Below are 21,939 nucleotides of genomic sequence, written 5' to 3'. Positions count from 1 at the left end.
CAGCAATCTTCACCCTTTATTTTATTTTTTCCCTTTTTTTTTGGGCTATCTGAAACACGAAACAAAGAAAGAGGATCTTCTTTTTTGTTTGGTTCAAAACCTGCAGTTTCTTATTCCTCTTCACTTAACCTCTTGCCTCTACTTCGGGGAAACATTCACTGTTGTCTGCTCTCCGCACACACAGTCTGCCCCTAAGACTAAAAACAAATCAAACCTGTTTAATATTTAGCGAGTCCAGGCTAGTTAAGTCAGACATTGGGTGTTCCACATTGGGGCCCATCTTTGGGGACACACCAACTGCCCCATCTCGCTAAGATTATGTAAATGGGGCTTTGATTTAAATAATGGTTTGAGATTTTGTAAGGTTGGGGGTTTCACATTAGACAACTTGACCACCCATTTTAATTTCCCCTCCATCATATGCCCCTTTTTTTAAAAATAATACTGATGTCTAACTTATAAGCCTTCCTTAACATTAAAAAAATTGGGACCCTAACATTATTGAATGTTGAATCAAAGTAGTGAATACTGGACACAAAACTGTTCAAGATGGCCCCTTTCTCTTCTAACCAGATAAGAGGTGGTGTGGTGACTCCTCGGCTGGACGTTTCTTCCATTGTTTTATCAAGAAGAGGAGATAGTTAGCAGCAGCACTCCCTCTCATCCTGGGGTGTATTTCTCATCTGAACAAATCTCTGCAGGTGATCCCTAGTCACTCATGTGTGATGACAGGTCATTTTCTAATTCTGGATTTATACACAAGCACACACAATAAGAAGGTGTCATTACTTTTGTAAGAAACATCTAAAGCAGTTAAATAAATGCTGCTTAACAGGAGTTCTGAAATAAAGGATAAATGTTGAACTGACAAGTTTGATTTCACACTGGAAGCTTCAAAGCTGGTAAAAAGAAGGGCAGATTTAGAAAATTAAAGCAAGACAAGCTTGTGACATTTGATTTTTTGATTTAATTTGACTATTCTGTTAAATCTTGCTCTTTAGCAATATTACTTACCAGCTAATGATGCAAATTTAAATCTTGTAATAGCAAGTATTGCAATTTATACAAAATAGGTCTGTGATTAATTGAACTTTAAAACCATGTTGTTACAAAAACATCTTAGAGTTTTTATTTAAATGAATTTATCCTGAATAATCTTAGAATTCTTTAATTCATCAGTATAATAATGTTTTGAATTTTAATTTTCAGTATGGATTTTAAGCAGTGTTTTCAACTACTGGCTGAGAATGATTAGAAATGTGCACATGCTAAGATAAATCAGACAGTTCATGATATATCATTCTTTATAAACTCTGTGCTGAAACTCCCACCAAGACTGTAAACCCTACCTTGTGCTGTTGCACTGGCGGATCTCCATCCCTGCCTCACATTACATTTCAAGGCATGCATTATATTTTGAGATTTATGAATACCAGTACTTATTTAATGGGGAGTGAATAGGATTTCTGTGTTTGCTGTGGTATCAAAGGGTATCCAGCATTGTAAAATTGTGTTGTATTAGTATGACATACAAAAGTTCTGATATCATAACATCCCTAATATGAACAGATGGTGCAGAGTCATAATGGTGTGTCATAAAGGCATGAAACACTCCCTGAGACTGTTTGTTTCATATCTGGTCACCTGGTATGAAGATTGATTACTTACTTCTGCCCATGTGGTCTCAGTGAATAACTTGACTTGGCTTCTTTCTTAACTGGCGAGGACATTGAAAAATGGGACTTAAATGTGTTACATTTGTATTGCACTTCTGAATTAATTAAACCCTGTGTTCTGTACAGAGATAAAGAAGAAGATGCCAAAAATGTATCTAGCTGCCAGAAGAGTTTAAAGAAAGAATGTCAAGCGCGAAGAGGATGTCTCTGAAAAGAGGAACAGAAGAAAGGGTAGGACTAACATTCAGAGACCCATAAAATTATAAACCGTATCAAGGTGAAAGACTGTAATCCTCAATATATGGGCCCAGATGAAGACTTAAACAGATTGGGCTCCAGTTTGGGCAGACGCTGCTCCTTGAAGGACAGTAATGCCCACAAGCCGTCAGAATCCTCGAAGACTAACACAGTGAGGCGAAGAAGAAATTGTGTCCAAATCAAACTGGAGAAGGTATGTGCTAAAAAAAATAAGGCAGTTATGATTTACCTGAAGGGTGCTTTCTTGCATTTTCACTCTGCTTAGAAACAAAGGCTTTTTAAAAAAAATATGAGTTTCATTTTTAAAGTATAAGGAACAGAAATAATTAATCCTTTGGATTGAAATAAGGAGGCATGGCTGAGTTGTTCTTGCAGTTTTTTCACCTAACACTATCAGTTCACAATTTCCTTGGTTTGGGTTGTATAATAATAATCACTAGGGTTTAATGTCTTTATTATGAAGAAAATCTTTTAATAGATTTTAGACAAATTAAAGAGAAGTCAAAGAAAAGTCAAATCTGTTTGTTTTTAGAGTGTTTAAAATAATGAAGAGTGGAGTGTGTGATATCATATCTGAGCTGATGTGACGCACTGCACATGTGCTTAATGAAGAAAATAAAATAAACTCCACTTTACGACATGGGCCAATCTGAACTGAGCGTACCGATCCACCGCTGACAGGGCTGTATTGTCAGTTCAGTTCCACATTAGTTGACCATATTGAGAATATTATGGAAATACTTTGTTGTTCTGCTAAGATTCATCATAGGCTGTGTCTTCAGGGCTTTATTAAGCATCCATTCATCCATCCTCTTCCGCTTATCCGAGATCGGGTTGCCGGGGCAGCAGCTTGAGCAGAGATGCCCATACTTCCCTCTCCCTGGCCACTTCTTACAGCTCTTCTGGGAGAATCCCAAGGTGTTCCCAGGCCAGCCGAGGGACATATTATTAAGCAGGTTACTTTTTAATTTTTTTATTACAGAACAAAGCAAATTTACACATAAGAAAGGATTAAAAAATAATACTGGGATATTGCTGGATTCAAGAACTTCAACGATTTTGGTGGCCCCATAAATATCAAATTCAAAATATAAACAATAATAAACTGTAAAATAAAACGTTATTTTTCAGAATGAAAGAAAATTTAAAGGAAGATGGAAATTAATGTTTTTTGTATGCTTATACACTTTATTCACAATATATTTGAAAAGTGTTTTCTTACTTTTTTCTGATTACAAAGTCTTTGATCAGATCCTCACTTTAAGACTGTGATCATAGAGCTGGGGGTGGTGAACCATAACAAAGGCTGATGAGCGGGCAAGAAGGATATGAGGCCAGAGGAGGGAAAGCAGCTCGAGCAGAACTAAGAGCATTTGTGGTGGAAAGCAGTGGAGTCTCCATAGCGGGACCCTTGGAGAAGCAACACTGAAGCAGATTTAGTTGACTATAGTCAGAGAGAAATGAAGAGAGGTGTTTATGAACTATGAGTTCTAGGTTTATGGACAAAAATGGCAGAATGGTCACAGGATGGTAATTCTCAAGGGAAGATGGGAAGAGAGAGGGTTTTTGAGTATAAGGATTCAACAAGACATCCTGAAATTAGTAGAGAAGATACTCGGGGTCAGTGAGGCATTGAAAAGAGAAGAGATATAGGGGATCAAGGAAGGAGAGATGGACTGCAGAAAGGAGTTAAGCAATGGGGTCCAGTACATGTTTCTAAAATGTCAGAGTCATTTACAGTAGAGAAGAATGAAAGAGAAGAATGACACAGTGGAAAATCAGAAGATGTATTTGGGGTCTTTTGGTGATTTTGAAAGAGAAGCAAAATCATCAAGAGAATGACACAGGTCTTGGAGCAGAATGAGGACTTAAGAGACTTAAAGGTAGAGAAAAGCTTGTGGACATTTCTTTCAGAGTATGCAATTAATAAGAATGTCTTTGCATAGATACAGAGAAGAAAGAGAGGAGGGACCTACACTTATCCCTGATGGGATGCAAGTTTCTTATTATTCTCGCTCTCTCTCTCTATATATATATGTTTCATCTCTATATATAATCTTCATTTGGATCTTGATCTTTGTCTGCGAATGAATTAGAAGAAGCACTAGATGGCAGTAGAGAGACAGCTAAAACGGGCATTGCATTAACACTAGAATTACCAGAGCCTACGAAAAAACTCGTAATTCCGTCCCACCTTAAACTGCTTCTTAAATCCCTTCACACCTCTCCATGCGCCCTTTGTCTTCTAAATGTGCTGATAAAGAGAAGCTTGGAGCAGCCGCTATTCCATCCCCCACCAATTTAGAGCGTGCACGAACTTCTCTCAGCTCATGCCTTGATTGAGTATCTGGGAGTGAAGTGGAGTTTTAGAGTGGAAATAATAGATCGTTGTTTGGAACACACATTTCATGTCTGTTCGTTTCTACAGTAATCTGTGTCAACACATTGTTAAAACAGAAACGTTTTTTATATTCTAGTAGTAGATGACAAAATGTAGGCATAAACTATATAATGTATGAAGCCTGAAGTCCAAATAGCAAAGAAATATTTTAACAAGAATAACACAATTGCGCTTTTATTTAAAATATAACTGCAGAAACTAAAAGCCGCCTTAACATGCGACATTGACACCAGTTTACTGTAACTGCCTCCGTGGTTCAATAGACTAGCCCGCTTGAATCAAGGGGTCACGAGTTCGATCTTCGCCCCTCCGTTTTGAGAAGTAAACTGCTCTTAGTCTTACTGTTTTAGAATAAAAGCATACATTTGATTTCAGTCTGTAACAGCCGGTGCAATTTATGATCCTTGTAAAGGTTAGCTTTTTTTTTATTCACTTTTCATTCTCTCGGTCGCGTTCAGAATCAATCCATACAACCCCATCTGACACGGCTGTTTTCACTAAAGGCAGCGCTATAGCTCTGCAGTGTACCACGATGCATACTAACGCCAAACACGCCACCCCAGGCTCTGACACACAAGCGCTGGCTGCTTCTTCGTATCTCACCGTCACTTGCTTTTCTTTTTATTCAGTTTTATTGAGTGTTCCTGCCAGTCCCGCATGTTGCTGTATGCTTTTCTTTTGTACTCCAGGACATGCAGAGGAAAGAATGGTAAAGACCAGTAACTTCGGCGCTATATGCAATCATCAGACACTCCCCATCTGCCCGTGTCGTTCAAACACAGGAACATATATTGGTGTAAAAGTATAACAAATGTGCACTTTTATTCAGGTGCACTTTTTCCATCGCCTTTTCCTGTAAGAAGCAATGTACACACTTCTCTCTATGCTGTGGTTTCTATTACACACCTGAAAGAAAGAGACAATACATGTGAACATATCCAGCATACAGCAACATGCGCGGACTGGCAGGAACACTCAATAAAACTGAATAAAAAGAAAATCAAGTGACGGTGAGATACGAAGAAGGCAGCGCCAGCGCCTGTGTGTCAGAACCGGGGGGGGGCGTTAGTATGCATCGTGGTACAACAGAGCTATAGCGCGTCCTGTATTCTGTTTCTTTTGTACCACGCACGCAGAGGAGAGAATAGTAAAGAGCAGTAAGTTCGGCGCTATATGCAATCATCAGACACTCCCCATCTGCCCGTTGTTTTGTTATACTTTTCAATACTTTTTATACTGCTCAAACGGGCATGCTCAAAAATACACGTAATGCCACGAAAAGTGCACGCAGACACTTCATTTCGCAAACAAAACAAGTGCACTTTTATTCAAAACTACCTGTATAACCAAAGAAAAAAGAAAGCAAGTTACAGTAGGCGATTGATACGACAGCTTGCATGGTGCAATGCTAAGAAGTGCTGATTTTCATTCCGTGCTATATAAAATCATCACATTCAAATATTAACAGTTCCCACACACCAAGGACCGTCCTTCCTACATTTACGACACGTGTACTTGTTGCCGTGTACACACCTCTCTGTGCTATGGTTTCTATTACACTGAATGAGCACCTGACACTGTACTTTCTTCCCTGGGGGAAGGTCCCGATCAGAGAATTTCCAGTTCCTGCATAAATTCACACCCGATCTGACGCTGTTCGCTTTCAAATAATATTGCATTAGTGCGATTATATTTTCACATATATTGTCTCTTTCTTTCAGGTGTGTAATAGAAACCACAGCATAGAGAGAAGTGTGTACATTGCTTCTTACAGGAAAAGGCGATGGAAAAAGTGCACTTGAATAAAAGTGCACTTTTGTTATACTTTTACACCAATATATGTTCCTGTGTTTGAACGACACGGGCAGATGGGGAGTGTCTGATGATTGCATATAGCCGGTTACTGGTCTTTACCATTCTTTCCTCTGCATGTCCTGGAGTACAAAAGAAAAAGCATACAGCAACATGCGGGACTGGCAGGAACACTCAATAAAACTGAATAAAAAGAAAATCAAGTGACGGTAAGATACGAAGAAGGCAGCTTCGCCAGCGTTTGTGTGTCAGAACCGGGGGTGTTAGTATGCATCGTGGTACACTGCAGAGCTATAGCGTGTCTTTATTGAAAACATCCGTGTCAGATGGGGTTGTATGGATTGATTCTGAACGCGACCGAGAGAATGAAAAGTGAATAAAAAAAGCTAACCTTTACAAGGTTAATAAATTGCACCGGCTGTTACAGACTGAAATCCAATGTATGCTTTTATTCTAAAACAGTAAGAATAAGAGCAGTTTACTTCTCAAACGGAGGGGCAGGATCGAACTCGTGACCCTTGATTCCAAGCAGGGCTAAGTCTATTGATCCACGGAGGCAATTACAGTAAACTGGTGTCAATGTCGCATGTTAAGGCGGCTTTTAGTTTCTGCAGTTATATTTTGAATAAAAGCGCAATTGTGTTATTCTTGTGAAAATGTTTCTTTGCTATTATGACTTCAGGCTTCATACATTATATAGTTTATGCCTACATTTTGTCATCTACTACTAGAATATAAAAAACGTTTCTGTTTTAACAATGTGTTGACACAGATTACTGTAGAAACGGAACAGACATGAAATGCGTGTGTTCCAAACAACGATCTATTATTTCCACTCTAAAACTCCACTTCACTCCCAGATACTCAATCAAGGCCTGAGCTGAGAGAAGTTCGTGCACGTTCTAAATTGGTGGGGGGATGGAATAGCCGGCTGCTCCTAGCTTCTCTTTATCAGCACATTTAGAAGACAAAGGGCGCAGGCGGAGAGGTGTGAAGGGATTTAAGAAGCAGTTTAAGGTGGGACGGAATTAGGAGTTTTTTCGTAGGCTCTGGTAATTCTAGTGTTAAGAATCTCCTCAAGGCTTATACTACTGAAGACTGTAGTACGCCAGTCACACCTCAAAACACAGACATTCAAACTAAACAAATTGTTGTGCTTTAAATTAACTAATCTTTATATATAATCTTCATTTAGATCTTGATCTTTGTTTGTCCGCGAATTCCACGCATGCGTAGACCACCTTCCAGTTTAATACGTTGTTGTTACTCATGGATGTCAACAATGTGCCGGAATAACGAATGGGGTTGTGGAGAGTGTTACTCTGGTTAGCTCCTGAGGCCTGGTTAGAGAATGAGATTGCCAAAGATAAAAGGTACGTGCCTACGTAACATATGGATGAAAGAAAGACAGTGGGTAAAATGAATGACAACGTAACAGTACGTTCCGGAAATTATTATTGTTACGTTGTAGCCGGCGCGTCTCACAGTTGTACCGTGGCTTGCTCACATGTCAGTGAAGTGATCCCTATTTATGCTTTAAAGAGCCTGGATACCTACTGTATGTGTCCCCCTTTTATAACCATTGCTCCGTGTATATTGCCTTAGTCTTTGGATTGCCACAAAGCAACCTGCGAGATTGGAGAAAGGTTGAGAAGACATCGTGAGAGGAAACGATAGCGTAGTCAAAATGACATGGACTGTGAACGGACAGAAGCAGAAATGCTCCCACACCACCACATAATTGCGATTCGGACAATGATTCCGAGTAGGCCGTTCCTATCGAATCAACATCCAAGACTTTTCTTTTGTAATTTTGTTTCCCTTATAATAAATCATATTGCTGTGCGACGAAGGGCCCAGTTCATGACTGGCAGCCGCATTTAAACAGGGAGCCCTTCACAGACAACTTTAACACATGCAACATAGTGGCTGCCCATGGCTAGTTATATATATCATTGCTGCACTGAAAACCAAAAAATGACACTAATAACTTTACTAAATTTTACAAGAACTACTTACAGGAATTCTTACTGTAATTTAAAAAAAAACTCAGTTCATGATCACAAAAACAAACGGATCAGTGGCAGCCCCAGACAAACGCAGCTTCTCCGATGACATTATTGGTTTAATAGGCTCCTATAAGGCAGCAGAACACTGAGCCACCCTGCCTCTCTCCAGCTACAGCGTATTCCCGCTCAACTGGCACGTGACCCGAAATCGGAGACAGGCTGACGTCATCCAATGCGACGGCTCCTGAAGCCACACTGCCACAGTCTCGCTTTGTGAAACACTACACGACACAAGGCTGTTGTTGATTGAGGCAGAAGTGTGATCGAGTTCACAAAGAATCTCATCGGCCAGAGACAGACAGTAAGTACTTTGGAGATGCGCTTTATGAACGTGTGAGTTTTCATTCGCTCCATTAGAATCACCGCGCGCGGCGAGTTCGTATTCGTTAGCCCTCCGCCGAACTTTGCTCGAGTGAATCCTCCTGTGGCCACCCGCGTGCCATTGCTGTTCATTCGTATCAGCGGTTCACTTCACATGGCTGAGTCCCAAGTGTTAGTTCGTAGCACCCAGTCACACCGCTGGCGCCTGTTCATTCCTCCCTGTGTGTTCTTTTGTCGTTTCCTTCGCGAATCGCCGGCATCGAGCAGACGGCCATTCCATACGTAAGACGCTTTGATTTCTGCCTTTGTTTCTCTTTTGTCACTCCGCGGCGCTCAGTTATGACAGTTGCGGGGTTGGTGACCGGCCGGACAGCCACTGAAAGAGCGATGAGAAGTTCCTCGGGCAACTTCGTGTTACTGCCTTACAGTTCTGTCAGAATGAATTTGAATCTCAGCCTGTTTTTTAAGTCTCTATTCAGTTTCCATGTCTGCTCTTTTATTCTGATTTTCTCCATTTCTCTAAAGATTCTCAGGTTTAGTGGCCTGGCATATATAACTTGTCTTGGTGTGGTTGTGGACTTGAATGTGAGTGTACCCTATGATGGTCTATAGTTGGCTCCTGCTCTGTACAGGTACTCTGGTTTTTTTCCTATACCCCAATAACTTCTGTTTGTTTTTGTTTTGCACTGGACCACGGTGGTGAGGTGGGCTGTGTGGGTCACCTCTTTGTGCCACTCTTATGTGGACTGTCAGGACTGGCATCTGTCTTCTGGCTAAGACACGCTTTTATTTAATTAGAATATTCATGAAGTTCAATAATGAGCTGCTTTTACTCTGCTGCCCCCTTTTAGGGTTACCCATAGCAAACTGGTCCATCAGAAGCAGAAATGGAGCATTAAGAAAGACTGAGGCACACAAGGCCTCCACAATGCCAATCTCACATTACTGGGAGCTGCTGCTGTTTAATAGGAGTTTATTAATGTGTTACTTACAAAAATATTTGTGATGTGTGTAGAGTGTACTTAAACAAGATGAAGCTGATAAACTTGAAACTTGTTTCAAAGTTGTTGATAATGATTGTTTTGAAGAATATTTTTGTCTTGGAGCATGTCAGATTTGCTAAGCACAGTCACTAATCTCGTCACCTAACCATGTTAATTTAAATGACCATTCAGCAGAGTCGTGTTTCAGCCCTGTTTCTAACAGCCAACAGCAGGCTGCTGATGAAGCCCATGGTGTACAAAAATTAACAGCTGTAGCTCTTCAGCAGCAATCTTGACCCTTTATTTTATTTTTTCCCTTTTGTTTTGCTATCTGAAACACGAAATAACAGAAAGAGGAGCATCTCTTATTTTTGTTTAGGTTCAAAACCTGCAGTTTCTTATTCCTCTTCACTTAACTCTATGCCTTCTACTTCAGGGAAACATTCACTGGTTGTCTGCTCTCCTGCACACACAGTCTGCCCCTAAGACTAAAAACAAAATCAAACCTGTTTAAATTTATCTTAGCGAGTCGCAGGCTAGTTGAAGTCAGACATTGGGTGTCTCACATTAGCGCCATCTTTACAGGGACACACCGCCAACTGCCTCCATCTCGCTAAGATTATGTAAATGAAGGCTTTGATTTAAATAATGGTTTGAGATTTTGTAAGGTTGGGGCAGTTTCACATTAGACAAGCTGACCAGCAATTTTAAGTTCCTCCATCATATGCCCCTGTTTTTTAAAATAATCCTGACGCCTAACTTGTATAAACCTTCCTTAACATTAACAAAATTCTGGGACCCTAACAGTATTGAATGTTGAATCAAAGTAGTGAATACTGTTGACACACAACTGTGCAAGATGGCCTCCTCCTTCTTCTTCTAACCAGATAAGAGCTGAGGGTGTGGTGACTCCTCGGCTGGGTGTTTCTTTCCATTGTATATCAAGAAGAGGAGATAGTTAGCAGCAGCACTCCCTCTCATCCTGGGGTGTATTTCTCACCTGAACAAATCTCTGCAGGTGATCCCTAGTCACTCGTGTGACGACAGGTCATTTTCTAATTCTAGATTTATACACAAGCACACACAATAACAAGGTGTCATTATTTTTGTAAGAAACATCTAAAGCAGTTAAATAAATGCTGCTTAACAGGAGCTCTGAAATAAAGGATAAATGTTGAACTGACAAGTTTGATTTCACACTGGAAGCTTCAATGCTGGTAAAAAGAATGGGCAGATTTAGAAAATTAAAGCAAGACAAGCTTGTGACATTTGATTGTTTGATTTAATTTGACTATTCTGTTAAATCTTGCTCTTTAGTAATATTTCTTACCAGCTAATGATGCAAATTTAAATCTTGTAATAGCAAGTGTTGCAATTCATACAGAATAGGTCTGTGATTAACTAGACTTTAAAACCATGTTGATACAAAACTTCTTAAAGAGTTTTTATTTAAATGAAAGTATCCTGAATAATCTTAGAATTCAGTAATTCAACAGTATAATAATGTTTTGAATTTTAATTTTCAGTATGGATTTTAAGCAGTGTTTTTCAACTACTGGCTGAGAATATTAAGAAATGTGCACATGCTAAGATAAATCAGACAGTTCATGATATATCATTCTTTATAAACTCTGTCCTGAATCTCCTACCAAGACTGTAAACCCTACCTTGTGCTGTTGCACTGGCGGATCTCCATCCCTGCCTCACATTACATTTCAAGGCTTGCATTTTATTTTGAGATTTATGAATACCAGTACTTATTTAATGGGGAGTGAATTGGATTTCTGTGTTTGCTGTGGTATCACAGGGTATCCAGCATTGTAAAATTGTGTTGTATTAGTATGACATACAAAAGTTCTAATATCATAACACCCCTAATATCAACAGATGGTGCAGAGTCATAATGGTGTGTCGTAAAGGCGTGAAACACTCCCTGAGACTGTTTGTTTCATATCTGGTCACCTGGTATGAAGATTGATTACTTACTCTGCCCATGTGGTCTCGGTGAATAACTTGACTTGGCTTCTTTCTTAACTGACGAGGACATTGAAAAATGGGACTTAAATGTGTTACATTTGTATTGCACTTCTGAATTAGTTAAACCCTGTGTTCTGTACAGAGATAAAGAAGAAGATGCCAAAAATGTATCCAGCTGGCCAGAAGAGTTTAAAGAAAGAATGTCAACGTGGAGAGGATGTCTCTGAAAAGAGGAACAAAAGAAAGGGTAGGACTAACATTCAGAGACCCCGCAAAATTATAAACCGTATCAAGGTGAAAGACTGTAATCCTCAATATATGGGCCCAGATGAAGACTTAAACAGATTGGGCTCCAGTTTGGGCAGACGCAGCTCCTTGAAGGACAGTAATGCCCACAAGCCGTCAGAATCCTCGAAGACTAACACAGTGAGGCCCAAGAAGAAATTGTGTCCAAATCAAACTGGAGAAGGTATGTGCTAAAAATAAAATAAGGCAGTTATGATTTACCAGAAGGGTGCTTTCTTGCATTTTCACTCTGCTTAGAAACAAAGGCTTTTTAAAAAAATACGAGTTTCATTTTTAAAGTATAAGTAACAGAAATAATTAATCCTTTGGATTGAAATGAGGAGGCATGGCTGAGTTGTTCTTGCAGTTTTTTCACCTAACACTATCGGTTCACAATTTCCTTGGTTTGGGTTGTATCTCTTTTTAATAATAATCACTAGGGTTTAATGTCTTTATTATGAAGAAAATCTTTTAATAGATTTTAGACAAATTAAAGAGAAGTCAAAGAAAAGTCAAATCTGTTTGTTTTAGCTTTCTTTGAAGAAACCCATTCAAACAATAATGTATTGCCTTTTTACTTTCTCCATATGTAGTATTGTGGAGTAGACATGTCACCCATTTGACTGTTCAATAAATTTGCACAATTTAGACCCCTCTGAATGAAAGTGTTTCACGTCTGCCTGTGTGCAAGAATCTGTGTGCATCAGTGGAGTGCAAAACCTGTGAATGGATGAACCAGTCCTGTTCACATGTATCATTATATATTCTGAATTGCAAAGACTTTGTGAATGTGAAGAAAATCGGCTCACTGAACTTTACTGAGTTAAACAAACAAAATTGTTAGTTAAAGCAGGATTTCATCTGAAACGTGTGAAACATTCTATGAAATTAGTTTGAAAGGATTTTGATGCTTTTAGCCATTTCCTGTTTGCTGTCAATTCAGTTGTACCGTATGAAAAGGGGCTGATCTTTGTGATGTGGTGGCTTTCTTATTTTTTAAGTTTTTGAAAATACAAGTTGGTACAGTACTTGAAATCTTTTTGAAATTCTCATCCATTTTAGAGCATTAGAAAAAAATGATTCAGTTCACGTAATTGTATTTTGTAGCACTGTTCACTGAGTGGTGGCTCTAATAAATTCACAGGTATGATCTAATGAAATATTTTACAAATGATTAATCACATAATGAGTTAAAACAAACAGGAAAACAAAGCCATTTTAAAATGATTAACATAAATGGAACAGAACAGTATCTGTCAATGAAAATCAATTATGAAGAACACGGCCAATTATGACAAAGCTAGACGAGTGAAGATACCATGTCACCATCTTAAATAAGGAGGCAATATGACATCATGTGATGGAGCTAAGCCACGTCAGCAGCCACAAAATGTCCACAAATTATGTGATTAACGGAAGAGTAAAACGACTTATCAAAATAGCAAAAATACAGTTAGGGTATGGGTATATTATAGTACAAAACATGCCCTAAACTCGGAATATGGTGTAGGTGATATCAGACAAATAATGCAAAAACAAACTTTAACTATAGGAAGACAGTTCAGTTAGTACAGCCTACATGACTGTATGCCACCCAGTAAAGGTGTTTAGTGTTAGGTATTAAAAAAAAAAAGTAATATTTCCTAAGGCAAACTACGAAGATTCAAAACAATTAATTTAAATAAACAGTCCATCCACCAAAAAACATGGATGAGTTCATCAAAAAACTACACGGAGTGAAGGAAAACGTCAGAATTAAAAGCATGATCTTCTTAAAATAAATACTACTCTGGTGCTGTATCAGTTTAAAAAGGGTCGCTATGTAGACTGATGTCTTGGGTCTCTAGCTGTACCTTTTGCTCAACTTTAACGACAGGAGTAGCCTTAAATTTGCAATCAGGAAATCAATTGACCAAGAGCTTTTCAAAATGTTTTTGAGACAAATTCAACTTTTCACAAAACTGTTAAATATGTAATTCTTTAAAAATAGTTGGAAAAGTGGAGAGGAAGGTGACTCAAAGAATCTAGAATGACAACCATACAGGCACTCAAATGGTGACATTTTAGGAGCAGAGTGAACTGGTACATTCCTAGCAGAGTCAGCAATGGGTAGAAAATCAACCGAGTCATCTTGATTAGGACCAATCAAACAGCACAAGTGTTTCTGCAGGCCTCTGTTAATTCTTTACATTTGCCCATTAGCTTCTGGCAGATAAGCAGACATTTTGTTTTATAGAACAACCAAATCTCTGACAGAATAGTTTCTAGAAGCGAGAAATAAATGGAAGACCATGGTTTGATACATCTTGATACAGAAAACCATAGATAGATACTATCGGTGATTTCTAGAAAGACATCTGCCAGGTGTTTAGTAGAAGGGAATAAAATGCACACATGTCAGAACTCAATCTACCTTCACAAAAATTGTATTAAAACCCTTGGAGGAAGGCATATCAGTAATAAAGTCCATGGTTTACTGCTGCCATGAACGTAATGGTAAAAGAGAAGTCCAACATGTAGCTTGTATAATTCCAAACATTTTCATGCATACTTTTCCACCGTAAATTTGGCTGAAGTATCTTTAAACTCTGTGGTCAGATGACCCAGTTCCAATATTTGCTTTTAAATGCTAGGAGGAACACACACACACACAGCCAGCCTGAAAGAAGGTATTTTGGGCAGACTCAGCCTCTGTCATTATATTATCAATTGGTAAGAATATACAGGTAAAATTCCGTTCCGTTGTGACCTAAAACATATTTTGTTGTAACAAAAATTTTGTTATAATGAGATTCTGTATTTGTTACTATAGTGCTTTCTTTAACTTGCCTCCAGGCATTTGCAATCATTTCCATAGCTGCTTTTGCATTAAATTTAATCAAATCCTGCCTACAAGTTATGCTGACTATAATTTTACTCAGCATTTCCTTGCAATAAAATACTTTCAGGGTGCAAATGATGCCCAAACCCAATGGCTGAAGCACTGCTGTGTAGTTGGGTGGGAGGAATTCAATGAGAACATTATCTAAATTTGGAAGCATGTTGTGAGCAACACAGTTATCAATTAGGAGCCGAATCATCCTTTTCTTCATATTGTGAGATTTCTGAACTATTGAGACCCTCCCAACCCACCGCCAACGACACGCTGAGGTGCTTCCTGAAGCGTGATTGCAGCATCTGTGGAAGATTGTTTGTCCGTTGCCGGGGCAGGGCAAAAACAGGCTCATATCGCTGCAGTGAAGCGATATAGAAGCAAATCCTAAAAGATCAGGGTCGCACTATAAGTCCCTGTCTTGCACCCCAAAACACGAGGCTGAGTCTCAGTACTTTAGCAAAACCAGCTTTATTCAGCTTGAAACAGGAACGGCACACTTATTTATTGTAGCGTGATCTGCCACTCTGCTATACTCAGACACAGCAGTCAAGAATGGTCGTGGCCAAATCAGTGATCAAGTAATCATGTTGCCTGCATTTACAATGTTCCTCGCATATCACCCATCGCTATCTTTTCTGTTTGCTTTGGCGAGACACGCAGTACAACTTTGAGCGGCTGTTGCCCGGCAACAGATAAAAAGACTTCCATAAACACGGAGTTTGGAGTTCAGGACGCTCTTCGGCATGCTGTCTAGTTTGGGGAGGGCCCAAGAGAGTTTACAAACCTCACATTTTCTTGAATGATTGCCGCATTAATGGGAATGTTTCTTGAACGAGCATCACTGAACCACATAAAAACGGCTTTTTCGACGCCTTCAAATGCAGCAGTTCACATACTTTGGCAACCCGTGATTTTTCTTTTTGCTCCGTCTTTCAAGAAAGTTAACAGTGTTGATTGCGAAATTCCAAATTCAGTGGTAATGTAGTTCACTGGCCTAATCTGCAAAAACCAATAATGAAGTTAGCTAATGTTGATATGCTGGGAAAACAGAGATACAGTGAAATATCCTTCTTCACAGTGTAAAACTGCACCCAGTTGGGGGTGCCTTGTTCTGAAGGCCTCCAACCTTTCTTGAGCCCATAAAATTGCACTGTATATGCCTGCCTCCAATCAGCAATCAGTACAAATGAGTCATTAAATGTGAGAGGTCTTCCAGTATCGTAATGCATAAGAAAATATTCTGAATGGTTCTTCAAATGTTTCTTTTTTGCTGAACATCAAAGAGACAACCCTACCTCATTTTTGTTATAGGAAAGGGGCAAGTATATAGCGTTTTAAACAAATAAACATACCCCACTTCAAACTCTGTTCTATTGATAACCTGCAGCAAAATGGCCTTTTTGTGTTTAGCAAGAGGTAATACCCAATTTATGACAAAGGACTGTGTTAAGATAGCAGAAATGTAATTTTAAAAAAAAGGTTAGGTTATGAATGAAAAACAAGAAGGCAGAAATTTAGCATCAATATTTTAAGTTAGAGAGGCTTGAATCTTTGTCATTAACTGGGGAACCTGTCGGGTTTGTATAGCACGTAAAGAAATACTTGTTGACTCTTGAATTTAAATGTGAGTAAGAGGTGCCATCCTTCTTTGTAATCAAAGAGGATGGGATATTTGATTTCAAATGGAAGAAATTCTCTGCCTTTCTGTAATTACATACTCCATAGCTTGGTGTGTCTGTGACGTGGGAAATTATTTAGTGTAGCAGTTTTAAAATATGGAAGAATTAGTAACTGTGCTAGATTGTGGTCTTCAGAGTAGGCCTGGACATGAAACAGATATTTTGAAGTCCTAGCATTTGATGTCTGATATATAATGGCAGGTCCTTCTGCAATAAATCTGAAAATCAAAAAAACATTGGGCAGAGTTCTTGTATTAGCAGTGCTCATTTCATGATGCTTAATCAGTCTCTCTTTTCCAGAAAAACTCTAGAATTTTGAATCGGTAAAGTAAAAGGAGTAAAGGGTACTTTAATATTTCTGGCCTCCTAGTGTCTGTATAAATCTATTTCTACTTCTTGTTCCTGACCTTAAGCTGGATAAATATCAATCTTATTTCTACGTAATTTATAGAAAAGAAAAATACACGCCTGAGCCTTTCTTTATTAATCAAGTAACTTTAAAACTCATAGTTATATCTTCACTAATGTCTCTGATGAACCATGGAATTTTGTGCACCGATTCTTTTTCTTTCAGCTACTCCCATTAGGGGTCGCCACAGCAGATCATCTTCTTCCATATCTTTCTGTCCTCTGTAACTTGTTCTGTTACACCCATCACCTGCATGTCCTCTCTCACCACATCCATAAACCTTCTCTTAGGCCTTCCTCTTTTCCTCTTCCCTAGCAGCTCTATCCTTATCATCTTTCTCCCAATATACTCTGCATCTCTCCTCTGCACATGACCAAACCAACACAACTTCGCCTCTCTGAATTTGTCTCCCAACCGTCCAGCTGACCCTCTAATGCCCTCCTTTCTAATCCTGTCCATCCTCGTCACACCAAGTGCAAATCTTAGCATCTTTAACTCTGCTACCTCCAGCTCTGTCTCCTGCTTTCTGAGGTTAACATAGAGGTGGGATTTCATCAGGGATCAGCTCTGAGCCCTTTCTTATTTGCAGTGGTGAGGGACAGGTTGACAGACGAGATTAGACAGGTGTCCCCATGGATTATGATGTTTGCTGATGACACTGTGATCTGTAGGGATAGTAGGGAGCTGGTTGAGGAGACCCTGGAGAGGTGGAGATATGCTCTAGAGAGGAGAGGAATGTAGGAACAAGAGAGAATACATGTGTGTAAATGAGAAGGAGGTCAGTGGAATGGTGAGGATGCAGGGAGTAGAGCTGGCGAAGGTGGATGAGTTTAAATACTTTGGGATTGTGGATGAGAGGTGGAGAGTGCTGGGAGGGTGGAATGGGTGGAGAAGAGTGTCAGGAGTAATTTGTGACAGATGGGTATCAGCAAGAGTTTAAGGGAAGGTCTACAGGACGCTAGTGAGACCAGCTACGTTATATGGGTTGGAAACGGTGGCACTGACCAGAAAGCAGGAGACAGAGCTGGAGGTGGCAGAATTAAAGATGTTGAGATTTGCCTTGGGTGTGACGAGGATGGATAGGATTAAAAATAAGTACATTAGAGGGTCAGATCAAGTTGGACGGTTGGGAGACATAGTTAGAGTGTTGCGATTGCGTTGGTTTGGACATGTGCAGAGGAGAGATGCTGGGTATATTGGGAGAAGGATGCTTAGGATAGAGCTGCCAGGGAAGAGGAAAAAAGGAAGGCCTAAGAGAAGGTTTATGGATGTGGTGAGAGAGGACATGCAGATGATGGGTGTAACAGAACAAGATGCCGAGGACAGAAAGATATGGAAGAAGATGATCCGCTGTGGCAACCCCTAACGGGGGCAGTTGAAAGAAGTAAATATAGTATGTGGCTTACTGTCAAATAATTTTGATCGCCCAGGGCAGGAGTTCACACTTATTCCAATAAATTAGCTCTTTGATTAGAACAGTTATCCAAACAAGGTGTAGTGATCATAGGGACCATAACTGATGTAATGAGTCCTTGGCAATGTCAATGTCACTTTGCATGTAGATGTACTGGCTTTATCATCCTTGACATTTCTATATGGGGTCTTCTCTAAAAGGCCTGCAGGTCATGTTGGCCACCCTTGCTGCCCCAGTTGCTCCTTATTTTTCAAGCCATTACCAAGCCATTAATGATAGTTGCTCATTGCTTGTTCTTGGTCCATGGTATCTGCATCCAAATATGGCTTTATGTGTTTGTTAATTCAGTCTGCAAATGTTGAGATTGTTGAAGTGTTAACTACATTAGCATGCATTTCTAAAGTGGGTTGCAAAAGGCATACAGTAATTCCTCCTCGATCGCGGGGGTTGCGTTCCAGACCCCACGCAATAGGTGAAAATCCGCGAAGTAGAAACCATATGTTTGTATGGTTATTTTTATATATTTTAAGCCCTTCTAAACTCTCCCACGCTGTTTATAAATATTCCCTGCAGAGTTATACAGCATAATCCCTTTGTATTCTCTTAAATATTAGGTAAGATTCATTGAAATTATGTATATAAACACACTGTTTATATACAGTAAAACCTAAATATTATTTTAAATATATTGAGTGTCTCCGATATCACATATGTTACAGCCATTACGATAGACAGGCCACCAGCAATAAATATGTACAATGCAAGAAAAATAGTATACAGTAAATGTGTGTACAGTGACACAAAACGTACGTACATGTGCTAAGTACTGTAAGTAGAAAATTAATTATGGTTACTCACCAACAATGACACGATAACTTGTCTGATAACAATGAGTTTAATTTTACTGCACAACAAAGGAGAGCATTACAGCACTTCTAAAGGAGCCACTTCAGGCGATTGTGTAACACTGCCGTTGTTCTTCTTCTGGCAGTCTTCAATCCAAATCCCTAAAGCAGATTCCATCCAGACTACTGCCTTATCACATCCACTTACAACTCGTTTTGCACCCTGGTTAAAAGGACACTGCGGCCGTAGATCTTACATTCCTTTCGGAGCCTTCAACAAATCCAAAACGTTTACCTTTTCGGCAATCGTTAACATCTTCCGTTTGCGCTTGGACATGGCCCCTGAAGCAGTAGCAGATCGTTTTGGAGCCATAATGAAGGGCTTGACTATGCACAAAGATAAACACCAAAGATCACAACTCTTTACTCAGAGAAACACGTTGATGCTGAATGAGCGAGACGAGTCTTCCTGGTTAACACTGCATTCAGCAGGCAGGAACTTAACTGCGTGCTCTGATTGGTTAGCTTCTCAGTCATCTGCCAATAGCGTCCCTTGTATGAAATCAACTGGGCAAACCAACTGAGGATGCATGTACAGGAAGTAAAAAGACACATTGTCCGCAGAAACCGCGAAGCAGCGAAAAATCTGCTTTATATATTTAGTTATGCTTTCATATAAAATCCGCGATAGAGTGAAGCCGCGAAAGTCGAAGCGCGATATAGCGAGGGATTACTGTATACTGTTAAACACTGAATATTTTCTTGTTCTATTTTATTTTAAATATTGGTCATTTAAAACTTTAACTCTTATTTTTATTTCTGTAGACTTTCAAGAGAATGACAACTTGTCCTCTCTTCAGGGTCGTCCACAAATTAAACAGCCTGATAAGAATGGGAAGAAACTTGCATCTGCAACAAAGAACTTGGTAACAGCCTCTCAGCACCCTAGATTTCAGCCTGTTGTGAAGCTAACAAGGATCGATGCCACCAAATCTCAAAGAGTGTACAATATAAATCCAATCCGCCAACAGTGTGTGAGAACATTTAAATACAAATTGACTTCTAAAGATAATGGAAGGATTCATGGGAGTAAGAAACCGTATCACTGTCCTGAAGGTGGGAAACAATTCTCAGATAGTCACATGCCTAAGAAACGCAGAGAAGATAATACAGGGAAGGAGCCATACCACCGTTCTAAATGTGTTAAGAACTTTTCAAAACACAGCCATACCACAACTCCCATTGTAGAGAAACCATATTTTTCTAAACGTGGCAAACGATTCTCACAAGTGAGCCACCTTCAGTCACACATGATTGGTCATGGAGGAAAGGGTTTATGTCGTTGTCCAGTATGTGGTAAACATTTCTTTGACAAGAGCCATCTTCTCAGACACAAAAGAATTCACACTGGAGAGAAACCATATTGTTGTTCTGAATGTGGCAAACGGTTCTCACAATCAAGCCATCTTCAGACACACATGAGAGTGCACACTGGAGAACAGCCATTTTTCTGTTCTGAATGTGGCAAACGGTTCTCACAAACAAGCCATCTTCAGACACACATGAGAGTGCACACAGGAGAACGGCCATTTTACTGTTCTGAATGTGGCAAACTGTTCTCACAAACAGGCCATCTTCAGCAACACATGAAAGTGCACACAGGAGAACGGCCATTTTCCTGTTCTAAATGTGGCAAACGATTTTCAAATAGAAGTAGTCATCTGAAGCATTTAAGAGTTCACACTGGTGAGAAGCCCTATTGCTGTCCTGAATGTGGCAAAAGATTTTACGACACAAGCAATCTTCTGCGTCATGCAGGAGTCCACAATAAAGACCATCTTTAGGCCCGTTCTGAATGTGGCAAGAAATTCTCACAAAGAGGCAGTCTTCGTAAGCATATAAGAAGACACGTTTGATAGAGGCCGTACTCGTTTCCTGATTGTGACAAGCTATTCACTGATAACAGCAGCCTTCATAGACACAACAGAATTCATTCTGGATTAAGGCCATATTGTTGCTCTGAATGTGGCAAGCGATTCATACAACCGCGCAGTCTTCAGCGACACGTAAGAACTCGCAGAGGAAAAAAGACATACCATTGCTCTAAGTGTGGAAAAACATTCATACAGAAAACTCCTCTTCAGGGACACATGAAAATTCATGCTAAAAAGGCAAAGTCCAAAGAGACTGTAAATAAAAAGAAAAATCAGAAATAATTCAACCAGGTGTGGAAAGAAAATTGGAATTGCTCTGCTAGTTGGTTATACAGAAAGCATTTGAAAAAAATTGGCAGACTCATTTAGGCAATGCTGCTTATTAATTTACTGTAAGTGGCTTTTGCACTAATGACTATTGCACATTGTACACAGGTCTACTTTATAAGCTCTAATGTCATTTATCTTATACTTCTATACTTTTTAATATTTTATTGTACTACGAAGTTGAGAGAGAAATAGTATTTTTATTCTCCTGTATGTTCTGCACATATAGTGAATTGACAGTAAAAGGCTATTTAATTTGATTTCAGTATTTCTATTATCTTTTGTCCAGAGTCCGTTTTGGTGTTCAAACTACTCTCTGGTGTGGCTGCTGTTCTTTCTGTCTGAAGAGTTGGGCCAGCTGGGGTTCGATCAGCCCAGTAACGTCTAGCGGTCCCTCACAAAATGAGTGTATAAATATACCGACGCATGTTTAGCATACAGCTGATGACGTGTTCATCTAATATAAATAAGGCCATATATGGACATCCTGTATTAAGTTACACAGAGAGATACCTGATACTTCAAGTCCGGTGTGACCTTAAGGGGCTGCATACTTGAATGAACTCCTCCTACTTACAGCAGTCAGACAAAAATTAATATAACTGAAAAAGATAATAGAAAAAAAAGGTTCTCCACTACGGCCGCCACTACCCACTGTGACAACTTCTTTTCTA

The 21,939-nt window shown here is 39.5% G+C and overlaps 1 protein-coding gene across 1 annotated transcript; it reads left to right on the top strand.

Annotated features, from left to right (window-relative positions):
• The first annotated feature begins 8,473 nt into the window (after positions 1–8,473).
• LOC120520106 (gastrula zinc finger protein XlCGF57.1-like) lies at positions 8,474–21,276 on the top strand. Its single transcript, XM_039742726.1, has 3 exons — positions 8,474–8,517; positions 11,640–11,966; positions 19,830–21,276. The coding sequence occupies exons 2-3, from the start codon at positions 11,654–11,656 to the stop codon at positions 20,846–20,848; spliced, it is 1,332 nt and encodes a 443-aa protein (XP_039598660.1). The 5' UTR covers positions 8,474–8,517; positions 11,640–11,653; the 3' UTR covers positions 20,849–21,276.
• Positions 21,277–21,939: the final 663 nt, after the last annotated feature.

The sequence above is a fragment of the Polypterus senegalus genome, unplaced genomic scaffold (genome assembly GCF_016835505.1).
Source record: "Polypterus senegalus isolate Bchr_013 unplaced genomic scaffold, ASM1683550v1 scaffold_4054, whole genome shotgun sequence".
NCBI lineage: Eukaryota > Metazoa > Chordata > Cladistia > Polypteriformes > Polypteridae > Polypterus > Polypterus senegalus.
This window is presented reverse-complemented; position numbering and strand designations above follow the sequence as displayed.